This window comes from Rhinatrema bivittatum, chromosome 9 (genome assembly GCF_901001135.1).
Source record: "Rhinatrema bivittatum chromosome 9, aRhiBiv1.1, whole genome shotgun sequence".
NCBI lineage: Eukaryota > Metazoa > Chordata > Amphibia > Gymnophiona > Rhinatrematidae > Rhinatrema > Rhinatrema bivittatum.
In genome coordinates, this window is record NC_042623.1 from 88,611,291 (window position 1) to 88,633,516 (window position 22,226).

The window sequence follows — 22,226 nt, forward strand, 5'->3', positions numbered from 1 at the left end:
TGTCTCCATATTTGTAATTTGTGGTTTTTCTGTACTTGGTGAAGGTCAATTCTGTGTGTGTGACCAAGATGAGGTATTTTACTGGCATTTGTATCAGTCATATTTGTTGTGTTTTCTTTCTTTATTTATTTATTTATTTAGAGCTTTTATATACCGGCATTCATGATACAATCACATCATGCTGGTTTACAGGTAACCAGGGGTGAGATAACTTTAACAATTAACAAATGGTGAGGAGCAAAAAAGTTACAATAAAACATGGGAGGCTGGAACTGAGAGAAGAAGATGGGCAGGAATAATAATAGATCTGAGGTGGCATGTGTATGCCACTACACTTCATAGATCAGAGGGAAAAAGGATGAAAGAAAAAGAAAAGAAAATGGGATAATGATTATTGGGATAATCATTGCTGATAAACTATTGTCTTTTCATAAGAAGGGCTATTGCACCTGGAAGTAGATGGAGTTTGTTTTGTTGTTACTGAGAAGACACCAGCACCAGAATATCTTTTTTTTGTATGGTGAGTTGTATGGGTAATGCCCTAGTTCTGCTCTGTACCCATTGGTGGGTGTCGGAGGAGAGTTCCTGTGGATGCAGAATGTATGTTTACATGTAGCCCCATGATGGTCATATGTTCAATGTCTCATGCATGTGAAAAACATGTCAGGTGTGACCGGACAGAAAAAACACTGAGAACCACTTTTTTTTTTTTATTTATAAATTTTCAGATCCAATACAAGAATTTTATAAAATATCTTATCAAATCGCAATACAAGTCTTTACATCCAAATGAAATCAAAACAAAGCAATCAAAATCCAAAAAATTATTTTGGGTAAATAACTCTTCTAACTATAGGAAAAGTTTTGAGATCAGTAACATTAAAGAAAGGAAAAGGAGCCTCCTACCAGGAAATAAATATAATTATTCAAGTACATGGAACTCTATTTTCTTTAATCACCTGTTCCTATTTTCCAAGAAGGATTTTTAACTGTTCTGGGTCTAAAAAGGAATAATCCTTTCCCCCAAATTTAATTACACACCTGCAAGGATACTTTAGAAGAAAGAAACCTCCTTTTACTTCTACCTCTTTTTTGAAACCCAAGAACTTTTTTCTGCGTAATTGTGTGTTTTTTTCCAAGTCAGGGAAGACCCAAACTTTCTGTCCGTAAAAGATTTTAGATCTATTCCGAAAGAATAATTTTAAAACATTATCCTTATCCGTTATAAAAGCAAATTGCACTAATAAAGTACATCTTTCTTTAATATCTAATTCATCTTGAGACTTCTGTAGTAAGTCTGATATGTTTAAAGATGATTCTACTTTTTGTTCTCTCTCATTACTGACTTTTTCTCTCTGCTCTTTATTTTTCTTTACCCCAGTATAGAAAGCTCTAACTACTACTGGTGTAGCTTGTTCCGGCATATTGAGAATTTTAATGACATATGATTTAAACAAGTCAATTGGTGTTATATAATCTGAAATAGGAAAATTTGTAATTCTTAAATTTAATGCCCTCACAGTGTTTTCCAAAGATTCTATTTTCCTTTGATATATTACTTCATTTTTCATCTGAGACTCCTGAATACTCTCAGCTTGCTTTAACCGGTTCTCTATATTACCTAGTTTTTCTTGATGTTCTTGAATCTTTTTACTATTTTCCTTCAGAGATACATTTGTTTGTCTTACTTCACCTGTCAGATTTACAATAAGGGAGTCAATCTTTACCATATAATTCCAAAGAGAATCTAATGTCACTGTATTAGGTTTCATTGCTTTCACTTTAACTAACTCTGTTAAATCCATAAACTTTTTATTAGACATCTTAGGTGTACTAGAGTCTCTAGGTTCTGTTTGAGATCCTCCTTCTCCACTTATCTCCAGATCTTCTTCCACACGAGGAGAATCTTCCAAATTATTACTCCTTTTCATTTCTTCTTCTTGCAGACTTAATGTATTTCCAGATCTAGTTTCTTCCTTCTGGTTTTCCTCTGGCTCAACTAAGGGAAAAATCACCTTATTGCCAGGAGGAGATGGTACTTCAGGTGCCCCGGGACTTAAGGATATTTCAGGGGCCAGGTGTGGGAGATTTGGCTCTAAATCATCCCGCACAGCGGCCTGTACCTCGGGGATCAATTGAGAGGTTTCCAGCCAATCCGCTACCGATCTTTGTCCTGGTATTGAAGAAATATTAGAGACAAGGCGCAATCTTGCCTTTCTCTTTGTGTGAGGCATAATATAAATTGAATAAAGACCTGGACACTTCGGAATGCAGTTTGGATTTTGTACTAACATACTCTTTAAGAACGGATCTCGTGGGGAGGGATATGGGTGTACAACCTTTGCAAATTATTCAATGTAATTTTCAACTTACAGTTCTGGAGTTTTCAGGCAAATCAGGCAAAGCTAGGCTAAGCCGTACATAGCTGCGTGCCTGGCGTCGACTGCGCGCCGCCATCGGCACAGTTCTTATAGTCCCGCCTCCGATTCCGGTTCGGGGTAGCCGGGCAAATTAACTCCACCTGTCCGGGGCTCGAAAAGAACTCCACGAACCCCCGGTTCAGGCGGCAGTAGCAGGTAAAGCACACAAAAGGGTTTTCACCCGATTCCCCTCTCAATCAGGCAACGCCGTCGGCACAGTTCTTATAGTCCCGCCTCCAGTTCCGGTTCGGGGTAGTCGGGCAAATTAACTCCACCTGTCCGGGGCTCGAAAAGAACTCCACGATCCCCCGGTTCAGGCGGCAGTAACAGGTAAAACACACAAAAGGGTTTTCACCCGATTCCCCTCTCACCACTTTTAATCTACAAAGTTAACACTGCCTCTTCAAAAGTTAAGGAACATTGGACCTGCCAATGGGTCAGGAGAGCATCTCCCACAGGAAGGCGATGACCAAAAGAGCTAATCAATTAACAAATCCAAGTATAATGACTAGCTCAGATGAACTCCAGTTGGAGTATAATGGTATAATGAGAAGCTGAATTTAAGTTAATAAAAGCTCTTGCAATGTACTTGCTCATAATTGAAGCCTCTGTCATGTTTGAGGAGTCCTACATAATTATGAGAGCCTTGAGAACGCTGAGTCCAGTTAGACAGGGTTCAGAACAATAGCAGAATCCTAAGTATAAAGTGAAGAAACCTATGGAATTTTCATATTACTATAGTGTCATTCAGGATAACATTTTTTATTACCAATGGCTTGAGTATTTTTATATATATATATATATATATATATATAATCATAGTTTCATATCTGTTCAATTTCTTTGTGTTTACATATTTGAGGCCTGTTTTATATTAAACTTAATCTGTATCAAAGTTTGGGACAGACTCCAGTATTGGTCATACATACTAGCATACTTACCGGTAGCTTTCCTCCTGTAAATTTTCTCAGATAAGGAAAACTTTGTGTATCCACACCCATTTTTTAGGGACAGCACATCCTTAAAAACAAAATGCTGCACTTCTATGGTTATTTTTTATTTTGTATAAACATTTTCTACACAGCATGAAACCTTTCAAGTCTGTTATTCTATGGCTTGTTAATGTGGTGCTCCTTAAATGACAGTAAAGTGAACCAGGTCAAGTAGATATAGGAAACTTTTTTACTAAATCTAATTTTGGTGTTCATTGGCAGATGGCGAACTGAGACTGGATGTTTTTTCTATGCAAACTACCCTTTAAGAGGAAAATTTGCAAAATCATAAGCTTGGCTTATCTGAAAATTGCTCCTTTTCATCTGGCTAAATATATGCATAGGGTTGCAAGAAATATGAATTCTAGAGCACACTCAGAAGAAGATAAGCATTCCTGTTAGCATGGTGTGACTCCTCACTATTTGCTAGTGTATACTGGAGTTCTGAAGTTAAAAATTGAGTAAAGGAGAAAATGCAGTTGTTGGAGTTGAGGTTCATGGTTAAGGTTTGCTTTTTAAATATATTACTTGATTGCTTCACTATTTTAGTTTAAATATTGAACATTTTAAAAATATTCACTATTGAAAGAAAATGTTAATACATATATCCTACAGTATTCATGCACATCATAGTTTGACATGCAAATGGTTAAAATTGCAGTATGAAATATAAAATCTTTTCATTCTTTGTTTTGGGAATGTATTAACCTTGTCAGGATCTGTACATGTGTTTAATATGTATCCTAAATTAGTGTTTTCTCTGAGGTTTAAAATTTGCAAATTTCTGTTTAAATGAGATATTTGTAATACTGCTGCACCAAAACTAGTATCATGCTGTGTATTCTTAGATTGTGCAGGCAAATATTCTTTGGGAGGTCTTCCGAATACTGCCTCACTTGGCAATATGCATCTGATGGCACAAGCAATTATATTTTAAGCACTCTGTTCAATAAGTCACATATTCATGTCACTCCTATTTCATCCTAGTAGGTCTGTGTTCAAGGAAAGATAGATAAGTTTGTACTCAGTTTATCAGAGAACATTATACCCAAGTTTATGTCCAATTTAAGCTATTTAGTTCAACGTTTGGCAAGTTTTAAGATAGGCCAGGTCTTGTCAGAAGGATGGAAGCAGTACGTATCTTACAATGTGCAAACTGTATCTTGATTTGGCTGGTTCTCTTTTTCTCCTAGGACAAGCAGGATGGTAGTCAAGGAATACGACGAGTAAGGTTATCAAATTTGTGGATGATATAAAATTATTCAGAGTAGTTAAATCACAAGCGGATTGTGATACATTACAGGAGGACCTTGCAAGACTGGAAGATTGGGCATCCAAATGGCAGATGAAATTTAATGTAGTCAAGTGCAAGGTGTTGCATATAGGGAAAAATAACCCTTGCTGTAGTTACACGATATTAGGTTCCATATTAGGGGGCAGATTTTCAAAGGGTTACGCGCGTAAATCCAGGAGGATTTAAGCGCGACAGGCCTATGTTCAAAAGGCCCGGTGGCGCGCATAAAGCCCCGGGACATGAAAAAAATGGATGGGGTGGGGGCGCGGTCAGAGGCCTCTGCTGGGCCGGGGGATCACGCGCCAGCAGTTGGCCGGTGTGCACAAGTTACGCCGGCCTCTGGCAGGTGGAACTTGTAAGATAAAGGTATGGGGGGGGGGGGTTTCAGGCTGGGGGGTGGGACAGGTAGGGGAAGGTGTGTGGGTTTGGGGGCGGTGGGGGGCGGGGGGCGGGGAAAGCCAGCTAGTCTCCACCGAGGGCTCGGCGCCCACAAGGTGCACTAGTGTGTGCACCCCCTTGTGCGTGCGCCAACCCCTGATTTTATAGCACGTGCATGGCTGTGCACTCATGTTATAAAATCGGGTGTACATTTGTGCGCACTGGGTTGCGCACCTTTTAAAATCTGCCCATAGGAGCTACCACCCAGTAAAAATATCTAGGCATCATAGTGGATAATACTTTAAAATCGTCGGCTCAGTGTGCTGCAACAGTCAAAAAAGCAAACAATGTTAGGAATTATTACGAAGGAAATGATTAATAAAACAGAAAATTTCATAATGTCTCTATATCGCTCTATGGTGAGACCGCACCTTGAATTCTGTGTATAATTCTGGTCGCCGCATCTCAAAAAAGATATAGTTGCGATAGAGAAGATACAGAGAGAAGCAACCAAAATGATAAAGGGGATGGAACAGCTCCCCTATGAGGAAAGGCTGAAGAGGTTAGGGCTGTTCAGCTTGGAGAAAAGAAAGCTATGGGGGGATATGATAGAGGTCTTTAAGATCATGAGAGGTCTTGAACGAGTAGGTGTGAATCGGTTATTTACCCTTTCGAATAATAGAAGGACTAGGGGGCATTCCATGAAGTTAGCAAGTAGCACATTTAAGACTAATCGGAGAAAATTCTTTTTCACTCAGCGCACAATAAAGCTCTGGAATTTGTTGCCAGAGGATGTGGTTAATGCAGTTAGAGTAGCTGGGTTCAAAAAAAGGTTTGGATAAGGTCTTGGAGGAGAAGTCCATTAACTGCTATTAATCAAGTTTACTTAGGAAATAGCCACTGCTATTAATTGCATCAGTAGCATGAAATCTTCTTAGTGTTTGGGTAATTGCCAGGTTCTTGTGGCCTGGTTTGGCCTGTTGGAAACAGGATGCTGGGTTTGATGGACCCTTGGTCTTACCCAGCATGGCAATTTCTTATGTTCTTAGTCCTCAAAGATGGGTGACATCATCAGATGGAGCCCGGCATGGAAAACCTTTGACAAAGTTTCTAGGAACTTTGACTGGCACACTGAGCATGCCCAGCATGCCACTATCCACACGGCCACATGGGATCCCTCTTCAACTTCATTTTTTTCTGCGAAGAAGTCACCTCGCAGTTCTCGGATCTCTCTCCAGAATTTTCAAAAACTTCTTTTTTATCAAGGATTTTGCCTCTTTTTTTTTTTTCCTCCGAGCAGAGTCCCTCTTCACTGTCTGTTCTCTTGGCGTCTCGATAGATGTTTCTCTCGTTCTTTGTGGTCGATTCCCGAGCATGTCACCTCCCGGTGTCGACGCTCGCTGGTTTATTTTCATGGCGTCTTCTGGTTTTCGTAAGTGCCCCCTGTGCCACAGACCATGTCTCTCATGAATCCACACCAGGTCTGTGTCCTCTGCCTTGGGATTTCCCACGACGTCTATGGGTGCCCCAACTGTGCTCAGATGACCCCCAAGAGACGTCTTTTCCGGCTGGACATGATGGAGCAGCTTTTTGGCGCCAAAACGTCGGCTCCATCGACTCCGGCATCAGGGATTTTGACACCGAGGGGTCGTGGAGACCCCTCCGACTCGGTGTCGCCTTCTACATCTTGTCAGGGCCCTCCTTGTAAAGAGAAGGGCTCAGGGGACCGGCCCTCTCCATCATCTGACTGTTCCAAAGCATTTGGATTGTTGGTCCTTCTCCAGCACCAAGGCAGCCAGGCCGAGCACCAAGGGAAACAGACATTGGCACCAGCAGTCATCGTCCCACTGTGCTGGTGCCGAGTCCGGAGGGGTACCGGCCCATGCCAAGCTTCCTCCGAAATGACCCCATGGCGAAGAGACCCCATCCTCTTCCAATCCCAGGAGTCCCAGGCATTCCCCACCGAATGTGGTGCCAGGCACCGAGCCTCCTCTGCCCCCTGTGGAGGTTCTGGTGACGCCTCGTACTCCTCCTCCATCATCTGCGTTCTCATCACCAGTCTTTCAGTAGGAGTTGGACTGCAAGGTGCAACAGACGGTGCTCTGAGCCCCCCGGAGCATTGAACCCCCCCCCCAAATGCCTGCACCATTAGTCCCCTGCTGGAGCATCTCAACGTTCTGTTTGGGCGTTCTACCGACGCAGTCGATGCCCAAGGCTCCTTCTGTTTCCCGTTGGCCACCGAGGTCCCTCTCCTGAGTGATACCGATTATTGTCTTCTCAGAGGAGGAAGATGTGCATCCGCTTCTGAGGCCTTCAAAGGTGCCTGCACTTCCCGAGCCCATTCCCGGGCCATCAGTAGTCCCAGGGCCCTCAGTGCCTCCAGCATCATTGATGCCCTTGAGGCCCCTGGCACCAAGGTTGCCGAGACAACCCTTGATGCCGCTATAGCTGGGCATGCGTGCTGGTCTCCCTCGCCGTCCTCCTGTGGACGTTAGTGAGGAGGATGTGCCATACAATCCCTGGGATGATGATTCGTCAGCATCCTCTTTTGATGTCTCTGGCGACTTGCCTTCCGAGCCCTCTCCGCTGGATGAGAGACATCGCTTTCCCCCAGAACACCTCTTCTTCATGGGCTATGGCAGAAGCCATTCCCTTCCAACTCCTCACAGAGGTGGATGCCCACCACAAAATGCTGGAAGTTCTCCAGTTTGTGGATGACCCGAAGGAGGTAGTAGCTGTCCCAATCCATGAAATTCTTTTAGAACTTCTATACCGGATGTGGGAACACCCAGGCTCTCTCCTGCTGGTCAACCGGAAGACAGATGCCTTTTATCTGGTCCAACAGGCACTTGGCTTTCAAAAATGTCAGCTCCGCCACCAATCTGTGGTTGTGGAGTCTGCCTTAAAAAAAAGGGCAAGAGATCTTGTACCCATCTCTGCCCCTCCAGGCTGAGATGCATAGGGCCCCTCCTCTGCCCCTCTAGGCCGAGAGCATAGGGACCTGGATGCCCTTGGTAGGAGGGTCTTCCAAGGTTCGATGCTGATTGCCCGTATCGCCTTCTACCAGTTGTACATGGCTCAATAGAGCAAGAACTTGTGGAAACAGGCCTCACCTGGAGTACTGTGTTCAGTACTGGAGACCGTATCTACAAAAAGACAAAGACAAGATGGAAGCGGTACAGAGAAGGGCGACCAGGAAGGTGGAGGATCTTCATCGGATGACGTACGAGGAGAGATTGAAGAATCTAAATATGTACACCCTGGAGGAAAGGAGGAGCAGAGGCGATATGATGCAGACTTTCAGATACTTGAAAGGTTTTAATGATCCAAAGACAACGACAAACCTTTTCCGTAGGAAAAAAATCAGCAGAACCAGGGGTCACGATTTGAAGCTCCAGGGAGGAAGATTCAGAACCAATGTTAGGAAGTATTTCTTCACGGAAAGGGTGGTGAATGCCTGGAATGCCCTTCCGGAGGATGTGGTGGAGACCAGAACTGTGAAGGACTTCAAAGGGGCGTGGGATAAACACTGTGGATCCATAAAGTCAAGAGGCCGCCAATGAAGAGTGGGTGACTCGCCAGAATGATGGCTAATGCCTGGAGACAATACCCTTATTCAATAAACGTACACATGCTTACTGTGACTCCAACATCATTCTAGCTTCAACAGCAAGAGGAAATGTGGAATAAAGGATCTGCACTCACAAAGGGGGGAGTAGCTGGCTTGTTACGGCGGTTACTACCCCAAACCAAATAAGCCTGTTACTTCAATTTCTATGCAAATACAGCATAGTTCTCTGCTTCAACGGCAGGGGAGAAGAAAAAACTGATACTACACACATCCAGCAGAGCTCTCTGCTTCAACGGCAGGGGAGAAGAAAAAAGGGTTCGCACTCACAAAGCGGGGAGTAGCTGGCTTGTTACGGCGGTTACTACCCCAAACCAAATGTGCCTGATACTTCACTTTCGATGCATATCCAGCATGGCTCTCTGCTTCAACAGCATGGGAGAAGAATAAACTGATACTTCAAGCATATCCAGCATAGCTCCCTGCTTCAACAGCAGGGGAGAAGAAAAAACAACCAATAAGGGCTGTATAACATAGTCTGGGTAAAACAAATAAGCATGGGTGTAGCTTGCTTATTGCGGCGGTTACTACCCCTACTACCCCTAACTTATCAGCTAGATATTCACTTGGATGCAGCTCCATCACTGCTTTCTACATTAATGGTGGGGGTGGAAGGGAAATAGAACCAAGAGCTAAGAGAAACAGATAAGTATGAGAGAAAAAAGTGTGTGAAGCTTGCTGGGCAGACTGGATGGGCCGTTTGGTCTTCTTCTGCCGTCATTTCTATGTTTCTATGTTTCTGAGTTGGCACAGCACCTGCCTCAACAACATTGTAGGATGTGCTGGAGGCAATAGTACAAAAGGGCCTTGAGACCGGGAAGATGAGGTGAGATCAACTTATGTCTTTGAGTCGGCAGACAGGGTATTGGCTGTGGGCATTAGTGCATGGCTTGGCTTCAGGCCTTCGGCCAGAGGTCCAGGAAAGGCTGGCAGACTTGCCCTGCACCGGAGAAAATCTCTTCAGGGACAAGGTCAGAGACGCGGTTGCTCAGCTCAAGGACCATCATGAGGCCTTGCAGCAGCTTTCAGCCAGTACCTCGGACCCATTGACCTCCCTGCACGAGTCTCTGCATCACGGACCTCACAAGTCCTTCTATCGCCAGAGGAGATACTACCCTCCGGCTTCCTGCGCCAGGGCACCACACTGAACGCCCAGGGGCCAGCCTCACCAATAGCGTGCTCCCAGGCCCCAAGCAGCCCAGTTCAGCTGCGGGCTTTTGACTGATGGCAAGAGTGTGGATGCCAACTTGCGGTGCCCACGGACCCCTATCCACCGGTTGGGGGCCGGCTATGTCTGTTCACAGACCGCTGGCCCCCTATTACCACCAACCGCTGGGTTCTGGTCATCATACAACACGGTTACCACCTGAATTTCAGGACAGTTCCGGTGGATTCTCTGCCATTGTGGGACCTGTTGAGGCATCAGGAAACTAGAGTTGGAACTCTCGGCCTTGTTAAAGGCCGGAGCAGTAGAACCTCTGTGCCCACTCTCAACAGGGCCAGGGGTTCTACTCGAGATACTTTCTGATACCAAAGAAACCAGGCGGCCTTCGGCCCATTCTCGACCTCAGAGCTTTAAACAGGTTCTTGCAGCGAGAATGTTTCAAAATGGTCTCCTTGAGCACCCTGATTCCTCTCTTTCAAAAATGAGATTGGCTCTGCTCTCTCAATCTGAAGGACACTTATGCCCACATAACGATATTCCTGCCTCACAGGAAGTATCTCCTCTTTGTAGTGGGCCACAGATATTTTCATTACTGGGTTCTTCTATTCAGCCCTGCCTCAGCCCCGTGGGTCTTTACAAAATATCTGGCAGTGGTAGGGGCACACCTGCACCGCAGTGGGGTGCATGTGTTCCCTTATCTGGATGACTGGCTCATCAGGAGCACCACACAGAGGGGTGCTTTATGCTCCCTCCGCTTGACTGCCAAGGTTCTACAGCCACTGGGGTTCATAATCAATTTCCCCGAATTTCATCTGTGCCCATCCAAGCAGCTAGCATTCATTGGGGCTCTCTTGGACACAACCCCGGCCAGAGCCTTCCTCCCCAGGGACCGCGCTCAGACCGTGGCGTCACTGGCACACTCCATCAGATGGCGTCAGACAGTCACTGCCCGTGTACTGCTCTGCTTGTTGGGCCACATGGTGGCGTCTGCTCATGTCACTCCGCTAGACTGGCTAGCCATGCAGGTGGCGCAGTGGACACTTCGCTCTCAGTGGCTTCAAGCCACCCAAGACCTCTCTGTGCCAGTACAAGTCACCTTGCCCCTTCAAGACTCCCTCGCCTGGTGGGAGGGACTGGCCACCTTGGAGAAGGGCCTCCCCTTCCAAGCACCATTCCCCCAGGTGGTGGGGAGCACATGTGGGCAGTATCCACAAGCAAGGCGTGTGGTCGGAACAGGAGGCGAGTTGTCAAATAAATTTCCTGGAACTGCGAGCGATCTGGTACGCCCTCTAGGTGGTCCAGGATCGCCTAGCCCACACAGTGGTTTTGATCCAGCCCGACAACCAAGTCGCAATGTGTTACAAATACAAGCAGGGAGGCACAGGCTCCTTCCTGCTTTGCCAGGAGGCGGTACAGATTTGGGCCTGGACCCTGTCCAAGAACATGCTCTTGCGAGCAAATTACCTTTCAGGGACGGAGAATGTGATGGCGGACCACCTGAGTCGAACATTCCACCCCCACGAGTGGTCGCTCAACCCAGCAGTTTTAGACAGAATCTTACGCCTGAGGGCATTCCAGTCGTGGAGCTCTTTGCCTCCCCCCAAAATTACAAAGTAATCCATTACTGCTCCCTGTACAGGGAGGACGGGGAACCAGCCTCGGTTGCCTTTGCCCAGTTTTGGGGCAAGAGCTTACTTTATGCATATTCTCTACTCCCGCTAGTGGGGAAGAGACTTGTGAAACTCCAGCAGGATAGGGGCACCATGGTTCTGGTTGCCCCATACTGGCCACGACAGTCTGGTTCCCAATCCTGCGTGACTTAATGATCCAGAAGCCCATACGTCTGGGTACCTTCCCCGACCTGATCACGCAGGATCAGGGCAGATTATGCCATTTGAACCCTCAGTCACTGGCCCTCACTGCCTGGATGTTGAAAAGGTAGTCTTGCAGTCCCTCAATCTCTCTGATACTGTCTCGGATACTGATGGCTTCCCGAAAGCCTTCCACCAGGAAGTCTTACCGGTTGAAATGGAGGAGTTCTCCATCTGGTGTGAGGCGAAAGACCTAGACCCTTTCTCGTGTCCCACTCCGTGACTATTGAACTATTTGTAGTCCCTCTCGGAGTCTGGGCTACAGACCACCTTGATCAGAGTTCACCTGAGTGCTATCAGCACTTATCACCAGGGGATACGTAGTACACCCATTTATGTGCAGCACTTGGTGGGCCACTTCATGAGGGGCCTGTTGCAACTAAAGCCCCCTCTGTGTCCTCCTGTTGTGTCCTGAGACTTCTATGCACTCCTGCGAGCTTAAACATCTCACCTGGAAAGTCATTTTCCTGGTTTCGGTCACCTGCACTCGCAGGATCAGTGAGCTTCAGGCATTAGTGACATATCCGCCCAATACGAAGATTTTCATGACAGGGTGGTTCTACGCACTCACCCTAAGCTCCTGCCTAAGGTGGTGACTGATTTCCATCTCAATCAGTCCATAGTTTTTCCCTCCTCCTTTCTGAGGCCCCATTCTCACCAGGGCGAATGGGCTCTGCACAGCCTGGACTGCAAGCGTGCTCTTGCCTTTTATCTTGAGTGCACAACAGCCCACAGGCAGTCCATGCAAATCTTTGTCTCCTTTGATAAGAACAGTCTTGGCATTGCAGTGGGCAAGCAGACCCTGTCCAGCTTGTTGGCGGACTATATATCCTTCTGCTACGAGCAGGCAGGCCTTCAGCTTGGAGGCTGTGTCAAAGCGCACTCAGGGCCATGGCAGCGTCGGTAGTGCACTTTCGAGTGGTTCCCAGCGCTGAGATCTGCAAGACTGCAATGTGGAGCTCCTTACACACATTCGCCACCCATTACTGTTTGGACAAGGATGGTCGACATGACAGTACCTTTGGCCAGTCTGTCCTTCGTAATCTGTTCCAAGCATAAGAACCCAACTCTCCCTGCCTAAGGCCCAGTACCTGGTTCGTGCTGCCTCCCATTGTCACCCACAGCACTTCCGTTGTGCCTGTTGACGCGTAGTTAAGTGCTGTTAGTCCTGTATTGCCAAGGGCAGCCTGTAGCTTGGTATTCACCCATCTGTGAGGACTAACATCCTGCTTGTCCTAGGAGAAAGTAGAGTTGCTTTCTTGTAACAGGTGTTCTCCTAGGACAGCAAAATGATAGTCCTCAAGAAACCTGCCCGCCATCCCGTGGTTGGGTTCTCCGTCATTTTAGTTTATTTTTCGCTCTCTTTTGCTAAGATATGAGACTGAAGAGGGACCCCGCCTGGCCATGCGGATAGTGGCATTCTAGAAACTTTGACAAAAGTTTTCCATGCCGGGCTCCATCTGATGATGTCACCCATTTGTGAGGATTAATATCCTGCTGTCCTAGGAGAACACCTGTTACAGGTAAGCAACTGTGCTTTATATGGAGGATGGTGCCTAAGAAAAGTTTGTATTTGGCTTGTACTGTTTTTGGATGTTTGTTTTTGTTCATTTATATTGCTATTATGTTTGTCTCTGTTCTTCTCAATTGTTTTAATTCTTATGTACAGTCTAGTATTTGTGAACATGAGGCTCATATGAAATAGTTTGGAGTTATGTGGCATTTGCATATCTTTTATTTAAAAAAATTAATTTTGCACAGGCAAAATTCTTACATTTTAGAAAGCTAACTGTTTAATTGAGCTGGGAGGATACACTTATTATCTTATGTTTTTTTGTGCACATTTACTACTGCTATAAAGAAAATTTAAAATTATATTTGGATTTTTTAGCCCACTTTTCTAAATAATGCTCAAGGTGGCTTACAGTGGTGGTAGTATTCAGGCAAAATAAGTCTCTTCCCCAAAGAGCTTTTAGTCTAAGTGGGTATATAAGGCACTGGAAAATAATCACTTGCCTAAGGTCACGTGGAGGAAGTGGCATTTGAACCCTAGTTCTCAGCCCATTGTTCTAACTACTCAGCCACTCTTTCATAGTAACATAATGATGCAAATAAAGACCAAATGGTTCATCCAGTCTGCCCTGCAAGCTGCTTATAATTGTAACCGCCACACTATGCAAGTTAGCCCAAGCCTTCTGTTAAGGGTAATAACTGCTGCTCTGTGCAGGACACTCCCATGCCTACTATTAGGGAAGCAATCCCAATGCCTTCTGTTAAGGTTAGCAACTTCCGCTCCTTGCAGATTACCCCCATGCACCCTTTTCTTAATTTCCAACATCTAGTCTTTAGGGATCTACAGTGTTTATCCCATGCCCTTATGAACTCATTTACTGTTTTCGTCCTCACCACCTCTTTTAGGAGGGCATTCCAGGCATCCACCACTCTCTATCTCCCTTTTTATAGTTTAAATGCATTGGATAATTCTGAACCTGGGTCATCCTAGCCTTTAAGCAGAGACCTTACCTATCCACCCACTAAGAGCTTTGGAAACATCCAGTATGTTTGTGGTAAGTTAATTTACACAGTAGTTAAGATGGACTTATGCAACTTGCTTTTGTATTATCTCTTCTGGTGAAGAAAATGTGTGAATATGTACTAAATAGTTAATTATTTTTTATTTAGATTGGTATTAAATGTAAAGATCAAAAGAAAATTCTAGATGCTGCTAAAGAGATGCAAGTGGAGAAGGGAACATTTGAGGAGTTATCTGAATTGATTAACTCAGAAGCCAGGTAAAAGTTAAGATTTACATTTAAATATTTTAAACTTGTGTACTTTGACTCATCTTTATATATAATCCATTGTGGCTACAAGAGGATATGTATTGTTTGCCTGTTGCCTCAGATTATTAAAATAGGGTGGCAGGTAACTCCCAATGTATTAACTTATGTTAGTGTGCATTAATTTGCAGTTAAATAAGATCTTTTATTAAAAAAAAAAATTCTAATGAGCTTAGAAATATAAATGCACAACCACTGGGCTGAAAGTATATCTACCAAACCAGTTTGCGTTCCATCATTTGCGTAATAGCTTCCGAGAAAAAAACAAGAGCGAAGGAACAATATATCTCAATTACAGTTGAGTAAACTGAGAAAAAGGGAGATAAAATTCTGTTCTTACTAACATTGCAAATCATTTTGACTCACAAGTCCCAGAAGGGCCAACTTAGGGCACTGCTCTAACTACTAGAGCACTTCCCTCTATATTATACTGTATTATACAGTTCCACAGTACTTGAAGACTTGCCAAAATACTTTACAATAACAGGAATAATATGATGCAGACTGCTACCAGAAGTTGTTTCCTATGGAAACGTAACTTTTATCAGTTTGTTAGCTCTGTCATGAAATTATACTGCCTCCACCTTGAAATCTTTCCCTTGGAGATTCTTGTTTGCTTAACTCTTTATTAATATGCCTGGTAATGCTTAAGGCTCTGTTTAGTAATCTGTAACTCATCAGAAATAGGGGTTGCAGGTTATATAGTTCATCTAAATAATCCATAGTCCAGACATAACAAAGTTGATGGGTGGATATTACTTAATTGCACATTGAATAGGACCCCAGAGAAAGAGTGGTACAGTAGTAATATGTATAAACTGAAAAGATGAGGTAAGCTTATTTTCTGCCCAAAATCCTATGAGACACATGAACTGAGAGTACATTTTTCTATTAATTATACTGCTGCTCTGCATTATGACCATCTGTGGTAGGAATTCTATAAACATTATTATAATGATAAAATAAATACCATCTGGTATTGTCTTAAAATATATTGTTTGATGTGGGTCCTTCTAGAATTATTCTAATGGGAATAAATCTATTTGCACTTGGCATAGAAAGATGCCCATGAGTTATTGGCTCAGAGACCTTTAGAATTCTGAAGTCTCTGATTCAAGATGGCGCTGTAATGAGGCAAGCAGTAGCGTCTCTTTCCAATTTTTAATTTGCCTACGAATGCCTCATTCTGCCCGCAAGAGAAGGGTGAGAGACCGGTTGGTTTCGGATGCTCTCTCTTATTCTGCCAGTGGGTCCTATGGACGCTCACGTTCGGACAGCATTCAGAACGGGAGCTTCTTCGCTGGCCAGGGATCGTGGGGAAGAGGAGACCAAACCTGTCCTTGAGTTGGTAACATCATTATCCCTGGAACAGAGGACTCCACCCATTAGCCCCGCTGAGAGACATACCCAGCAGCCACGTCGAGATATGGAGGCGTTGGAGAATGGTGCCTTCATTGAATCTCCTCCACAGCCCATAGCGCTGAGGGAAGGCGTCTCAGTCCCGATTGTGATCTCTGGGAACTCGGGGGAAGTTGCTGCAGGAGCCGGTATACATCAGGCAGTTGAGAGCCCAGCTGGACCCCCACTGTCTCGAACTTTTGACTTGGTAAGACCTCAGTCTTTCAACTTTGAGACAATTTGGGAAGCTGTTCATACTCTGAATTTAAATATTACTGTTCAATTTAATTCTATTACTACTACTGTTAAAGACCTAGACACTCTGTTAAAGATTGTTGAAAAGGATACAGGAGAACAGAAAGTTGTGTTGGAGTCTTTTAAAACTAACTTGGACAGTAATTCCAATACTCAGCATGCTTTAATAAAAGAAAACCAAACAAAACTGGAGAATCTGGAGAATCAAATCAGAGCAAAAAATCTACGCTGTATTAATTTTCCTAAAGCTCCGCATATACCACCAAGAGATATGTGGAGGAGATACCTGCTGGAAATACTCAAAATCCCAGAGTCTACTCTTCCTATAATTTCTAAGATATACTATATTCCACCATTAAAGAAAAGTTTTCTCTTCAGAGTAACAATATGCATGTATTAGTAACTTCTGAAACATCACCAAAGTTGGATATATCTGCAGTTTTAGAATCATCAGAAGATAATGTGGCAACATCTTCCACCTTGATAGTCACTTTCCTGCTTGAAACTGACAGAGAATGGATCTTTAAAAAATATTTTGCTCATTGTACAGAGCACTTTTTGAATCATAAAGTTCAAATATTCCCAGATCTATCAAATGCAAAGGAGAAGACATCAGTTTTTGCTGTTACGGCCCAAGGTTTTAGAGCTAGGGTCATTATTTATATTAAAATTTCCATGCAAGTGTATGATTAAACATCAGGGGATTTCTTACCTGTTTTTTCAACCCTCTCAATTAATATCTTTTCTATCTAATAAAGATGGGTGTTAGCTTAGATCCTCTCCGGTTTCTGTTTTAGGAGCTCCATAAATATTGCAATTTGACCTCTATAATTTAATATGCCATCCATTCCTCGCTCATATTATCATGTTGTCTATAAAGATTTTCCTCTGGATATTGTAAATCTTGGATCCCAATTGTGGGCTTGTTAGACATGTGATATTTGTTTATATTATCTTTTTCCTTCTTTTTCTGTTTCTCTTAGTGTATTGTTTGCAGCAATATCACATGTATTACCCTTTAAGTCTATTCTTGAGTTCATTATGTAAACACATAAATAAAAAATTATAAAAAAGAAAGATGCCCATAGCCAGTAAGGGGTGGGCAACCTATAAACCTCTGACACTGAGTTAGAGCTATAATCCTAAAACATTAACCCATACTGTATTTTTGTCATATTATCTTTAATTTCTAAATGCCAAGAATGTATTAAGTTTACAGCTACCTGTTAAATTGAGAATAGGATTTGTTTAGCGAAAACTTGTAGCAGTGACTTGCTTTTATTTTCCCCCAAATTGCTAGAAATGTACCACTGGCATGAGAAACAGTATTTTGTTCATAAAATGCACCCTTCTCTTCTAACCAAAAGAAATATAACCTTACAAAAATGTTTTTATCCTTTATTGTGTGCTGTAATCTTTTTTTGTGAAAAAAATGTATTGATACATAGGAAGTGTTGATCTTGAAAATCTAAATATACAAATTTATTTTTAGTGAGCAAATGGAGATAAATAATTCTTGTTACCAAATGGCATGCAGGTTCTGCTAGTGCTTTTCACATCAGCCTATAAGACTGGATGGTTTTTGTTCTCTGTGACAAGATGTTGATGTAGTAGCTGGACTTTAACCCATTAAACTTCACTTGTTTGGTTGAACAAGCAAATAGATCAGCCAAACAGGTAATAAGATATGACCCTGTTAGTAAATACGTTAAAAGTGTGCAGACTGTCTCAGGGTTAGACAGATTACAAATGAGTATGAAATAAAACAGCAAACAGTCTTATGAATAGTTGAAAAGATAAATTAAAAGAAAGATAACCTATTAACCTTAATGCAAATTATTTGACAGCTTTTAGTAAAGTAACTTGTGCAGTACATCTAAAGGTTGTTTCGAGGACCTGTTCTGATTCAGAATGTCATAAAATTCAAAGTAGACATTTTCATGACAAAAAGACTTTGGTTTTCAGCGCTATGAAGTACACAAAACATGGGAGATTTTTTTTTGTTTTGTTTTGTTTTTTTTAACAGAAACTGTTACTCATTTTATATTCCAAGAATCTAACCTGATGATTAAACTGTAGGTGATATTTATATGCTGTTATATAATGGTTTTACTTCTCATTTGTCCCAACTCATTCTGTAAGCAAGAAAATTAGTCATTCAGTCATAGAAAAACTAAGAGCCTGATTTACTAAGACTTTTCCCCCTTTCTGTGTCTATGGAAAAAAAGCTTAGTAAATCAGGCTTTAAATTTGAAAAATTTTTAATCGAGCTAGCATTGCTATCTGGTTTCATGATTTAGCTGCCGATTTCATAATTACATTTGAATGTAAGCAAACTCATATGAGTGAGAATCTTACATCTGGAATAAAGGTGACAGGAGAACTTGTAATAATTACCTTATGAAAAATGGTATAATTGAGGTTTAGAGCCATTATGCTACTTTTTGAGTAGTTTTACACAGGGCAACAGTATTTGTTTTTTTTATTATCCCCATGTAAGTGAAGTTCCACAGACTAATTAGCCAAATTAAAATAATACTGTCAGATCACATTCAGAGATGGAACCTTATTGGTTATTTTTAATGCACAGATTCACAACACTCAGGATAATAGGAATGTGCATTCATTTCATACTGCATGTACCTTGCAGACTTTATAGTACACGCGAAAAACCAGATAGTAAAACATGTATTTCTAATAATGAGTTATGCGTATGCTATCCATTTTTACTCATGTATTATAAAGTTCACAAGGTACACTCGTACCGCTGAAATAGATGAAATGAATGCACATTCCCTACAAGTGGATAACAGATCTGCATGATATGTGTACATGAAACAATCAAATAGTTGGAGTTTTTGACATTCTTGAAAATGCAAGATCTTTTAGTTTATTTTGCCAGTATTGAATCAAAGTTTACAGATATATTAGATAGCACCAGTAAATATTATACTAAATATAATTTTCAAAGAAATACATGACAGTATTAGCAATTTCTAGCATGCTTTAAGGGCATCTGCTACTGTTATTTCAATGTAGATCTTGTAAAGAGGAAATCTAAAGCTTATTAAATTGCTCATAAAAGCACACAAACAATTCCTGTTCTATAATGTCATCCATAATAAAGGCTATATATACAACCAGGCAGACCCCCCCAACCACCCACCCCCATTCACATAAAACAATGAGGCTCATCAGCCATTGATAAGTGGAAGAAAACATGATTGCAGCTATATTTTCCTGGCGTGTAGCCAGATGGACTCAGAACGAATGGGATAGTATCCGCGTGCTAGCAGTTGGAGACGGATCTGACGTCAGCACGGGGGTATATATATCCCCACAGGAAGCGTAGCAACTCAGTCATTTCCGTCTCCAAAGCAGTTTGGAGTGCCTGCACGCTAGTCGAGTGTGCTTTCCAAGACTACTTTAATCTTTTTCTCTTTTCTTATAATTCTAGATTCTACTTTCTACTTTCTGTGAAAATATCGAGCCCCGCGCTCCTGCGGTGATACCCGGAGGTCACTCCCCCAGTTGAGCTGCCCGGGGTGATTCCCGTGATCACCCCGGAGGTGAAGTCCTCGGTCCGGCCGAATCGCGGCAGGGACACAGCCCCTGGGCGAGGTTCGGGTGAGGCTTACAAGGCGCCTCGGTCCCGGCGTGGACGAGGCAGCGGGTGCATATCCTCAAACGTGGTGGTGAAGGTAGTTGCCCGCTCTCCCCGCAGCCGGAGATCGCCTGGGTTCCAACCGAGGGGCGCCGAGATTAAGGTGAGGCGTACATCTCGTTTTGCGGGTCTCTGAAGGAACAGAGGATCGGCGGCGTGGCACGCCAAGGAGGGCGCCATTTTGTGGGCCTCATTCAGGTAGGGCGCCGGTAATCGGCGCAGGTTTATTCCTCCTTGTGCGAATATGGCCTTCTTGTTGTGAGCATTTCCACTGAGCGTGTATTGCTAACCGCCGGTTTCTGAAAGGTTTTGCTACACCGCCTGTTGCTGAGAGCATATTGAATGCTATTGAGCGTATATTGCTAACCATATAGTGCTGAGAGCCTATTGAATGCTATTGCGAGTATATTGCTACCGCATATTACTGGGAGCCTATTGCCTGCTATTGAGCGTATATTATTAACCACATAGTGCTGAAAGCCTATTGAATGCTATTGCGAGTATATTGCTAACCGCATATTACTGAACGCCTATTGAATGCTATTGAGCGTATATTGCTAACTGCATATTGCTGAAAGCCTATTGAATGCTATTAAGAGTGTATTGCTAAACCGCATACTGCTGAGCGCTTATTGAATGCTATTGAGCGTATACTGCTAGCTGCATATTGCTGAAAGCCTATTGAATGCTATTGAGAGTATATTGCTAACTGCATATTGCTGAAAGCCTATTGAGAGCTATAGTGCGTGTATCGCTAACGGCATATTGCTGAGTGCATATTGCATACATTTGGGCTGTTTTCTTGGCCGCCTATTGCTGAGGACATATTGCGCATATTGCTGCTGCATGTTATTATTACTGTGCGCCTGTTGTATTAAGCGCCCATTGCTGCCGCATATTATTATTATTGCGCGCCTGTTGTATTGAGCGCCCATTGCTGCCACTTATTATTATTATTGCACGCCTGTTGTAATAAGCATTCAGCGCATATTTTTCAATGGATCAGAACGCAGCAGCGTCTTCAGTGACGGTGCCGCCTGCTTCAGGCATTAAAGCCCTTGGCCTCTGCTCTGCATGCCAGCTTAGGGCCACGCGCAGTGAAGAGCCAGACTCCCTATGTGCCCAATGTGAGGAGGCCGTGTGACCCTTTGGCCAGGACCGGTCTCAGCCACGATTTGTTGACAGTTCCCCAGGGGCTACCCCGGATTTAGGGGGCAGTCTCGACCAATCTGGAATCCCGGGGGATCTTGTACCCCGGCGATTAGAGGCTGCTTCAATTTCCTGGGTGGATCTATTTAAGGGGATTCATGCCTTCGTACAGATGCAAACGGCTTCCCGTCCAGGCCCTGTGGTTCCTGCGGTTCCGGTGGTGACTGCGGCGGCTGCTGCGGTGGCGGCTCCTGCGGATCCCGTTCCTGGACCCTCACGCCCTTATCGCGAGCGGGACCTCCCGCCGCTGGACAGTCTGGATCAGTCAGACCAGGAGGTCTCACCGGACGAGTCCGAACTCCCGGACGAGGGGGACCTTCCCCCAGGGATTGAGCCATATAGAACCATGAGGCGGTTCTTCCCTAAAGAGGATCTCTCCGACCTGGTGTCTCAGTGTCTGGCAGAATTGGATATTACAGGTCCCAGCGCTTCGGTGCCCTCCGCGCAGAACCCCCTGTTGGAAGGTCTTCGTCCTACAGCCCGCCATTTTCCATTCTTACAAGCGGCACAACAACTGATAGATTTAGAATGGGCGGCACCAGCGGCTTCCTTCAAAGGGGGCCGGGCTCTGACGAGCATGTACCCATTGGCACCGGCTATCCAGGACCTGCTGGCGTGCCCTCAGGTGGACGCCTTGATTAGCGCTGTGATCAAGCGCACTACCATTCCAGTTGAAGGGGGGACGGCCCTCATGGAGCCTCATGACCGGCGACTGGACGCCATTCTGAAACAGACCTTTGAGGTGGCAGCTCTATCTTTGCGGATAGCAACTTGCTGCACAGTGGTGACGCGTGCCTGTTTGTCACAGGTTAGAAACAACGCTCCAGCGGCAGACATGGAGTCAGCTCTTTTGTTCCTCACGGATGCTGCATCTGACCTGGTCCGGACAACAGCCAAGGGGATTTCATCCTCCGTAGCTGCCAGGAGGCAGCTCTGGATCCAGATATGGTCAGCTGATGCGCCTTCCAAGACACGCCTCACCAGATTGCCCTTTAAGGGCTCTTTTCTATTTGGCAGTGACCTTGATAAACTGGCCAGTACATGGGGTGCCTCTCCAGTTCCCAGGCTACCGGAAGATCGGTTCAGAAGCGGCCAACGCGCCTTTCCAAGGC

At 44.0% G+C, this 22,226-nt stretch overlaps 1 protein-coding gene across 3 annotated transcripts in view; it reads left to right on the forward strand.

Annotated features, from left to right (window-relative positions):
- The window catches only part of ASZ1 (ankyrin repeat, SAM and basic leucine zipper domain containing 1), a 434,600-nt gene that overhangs the window by 344,223 nt on the left and 68,151 nt on the right, over positions 1-22,226 (forward strand). For all 3 annotated transcript variants that reach the window (XR_003858727.1, XM_029616793.1, XM_029616795.1), the window contains exon 10: positions 14,431-14,540. Coding sequence is in view for 2 of the 3 variants with exons in the window: in XM_029616793.1 (XP_029472653.1) it covers positions 14,431-14,540 (110 nt within the window). In the remaining variant the exon portion in view is untranslated. The remainder of the gene's footprint in view (positions 1-14,430; positions 14,541-22,226) is intronic.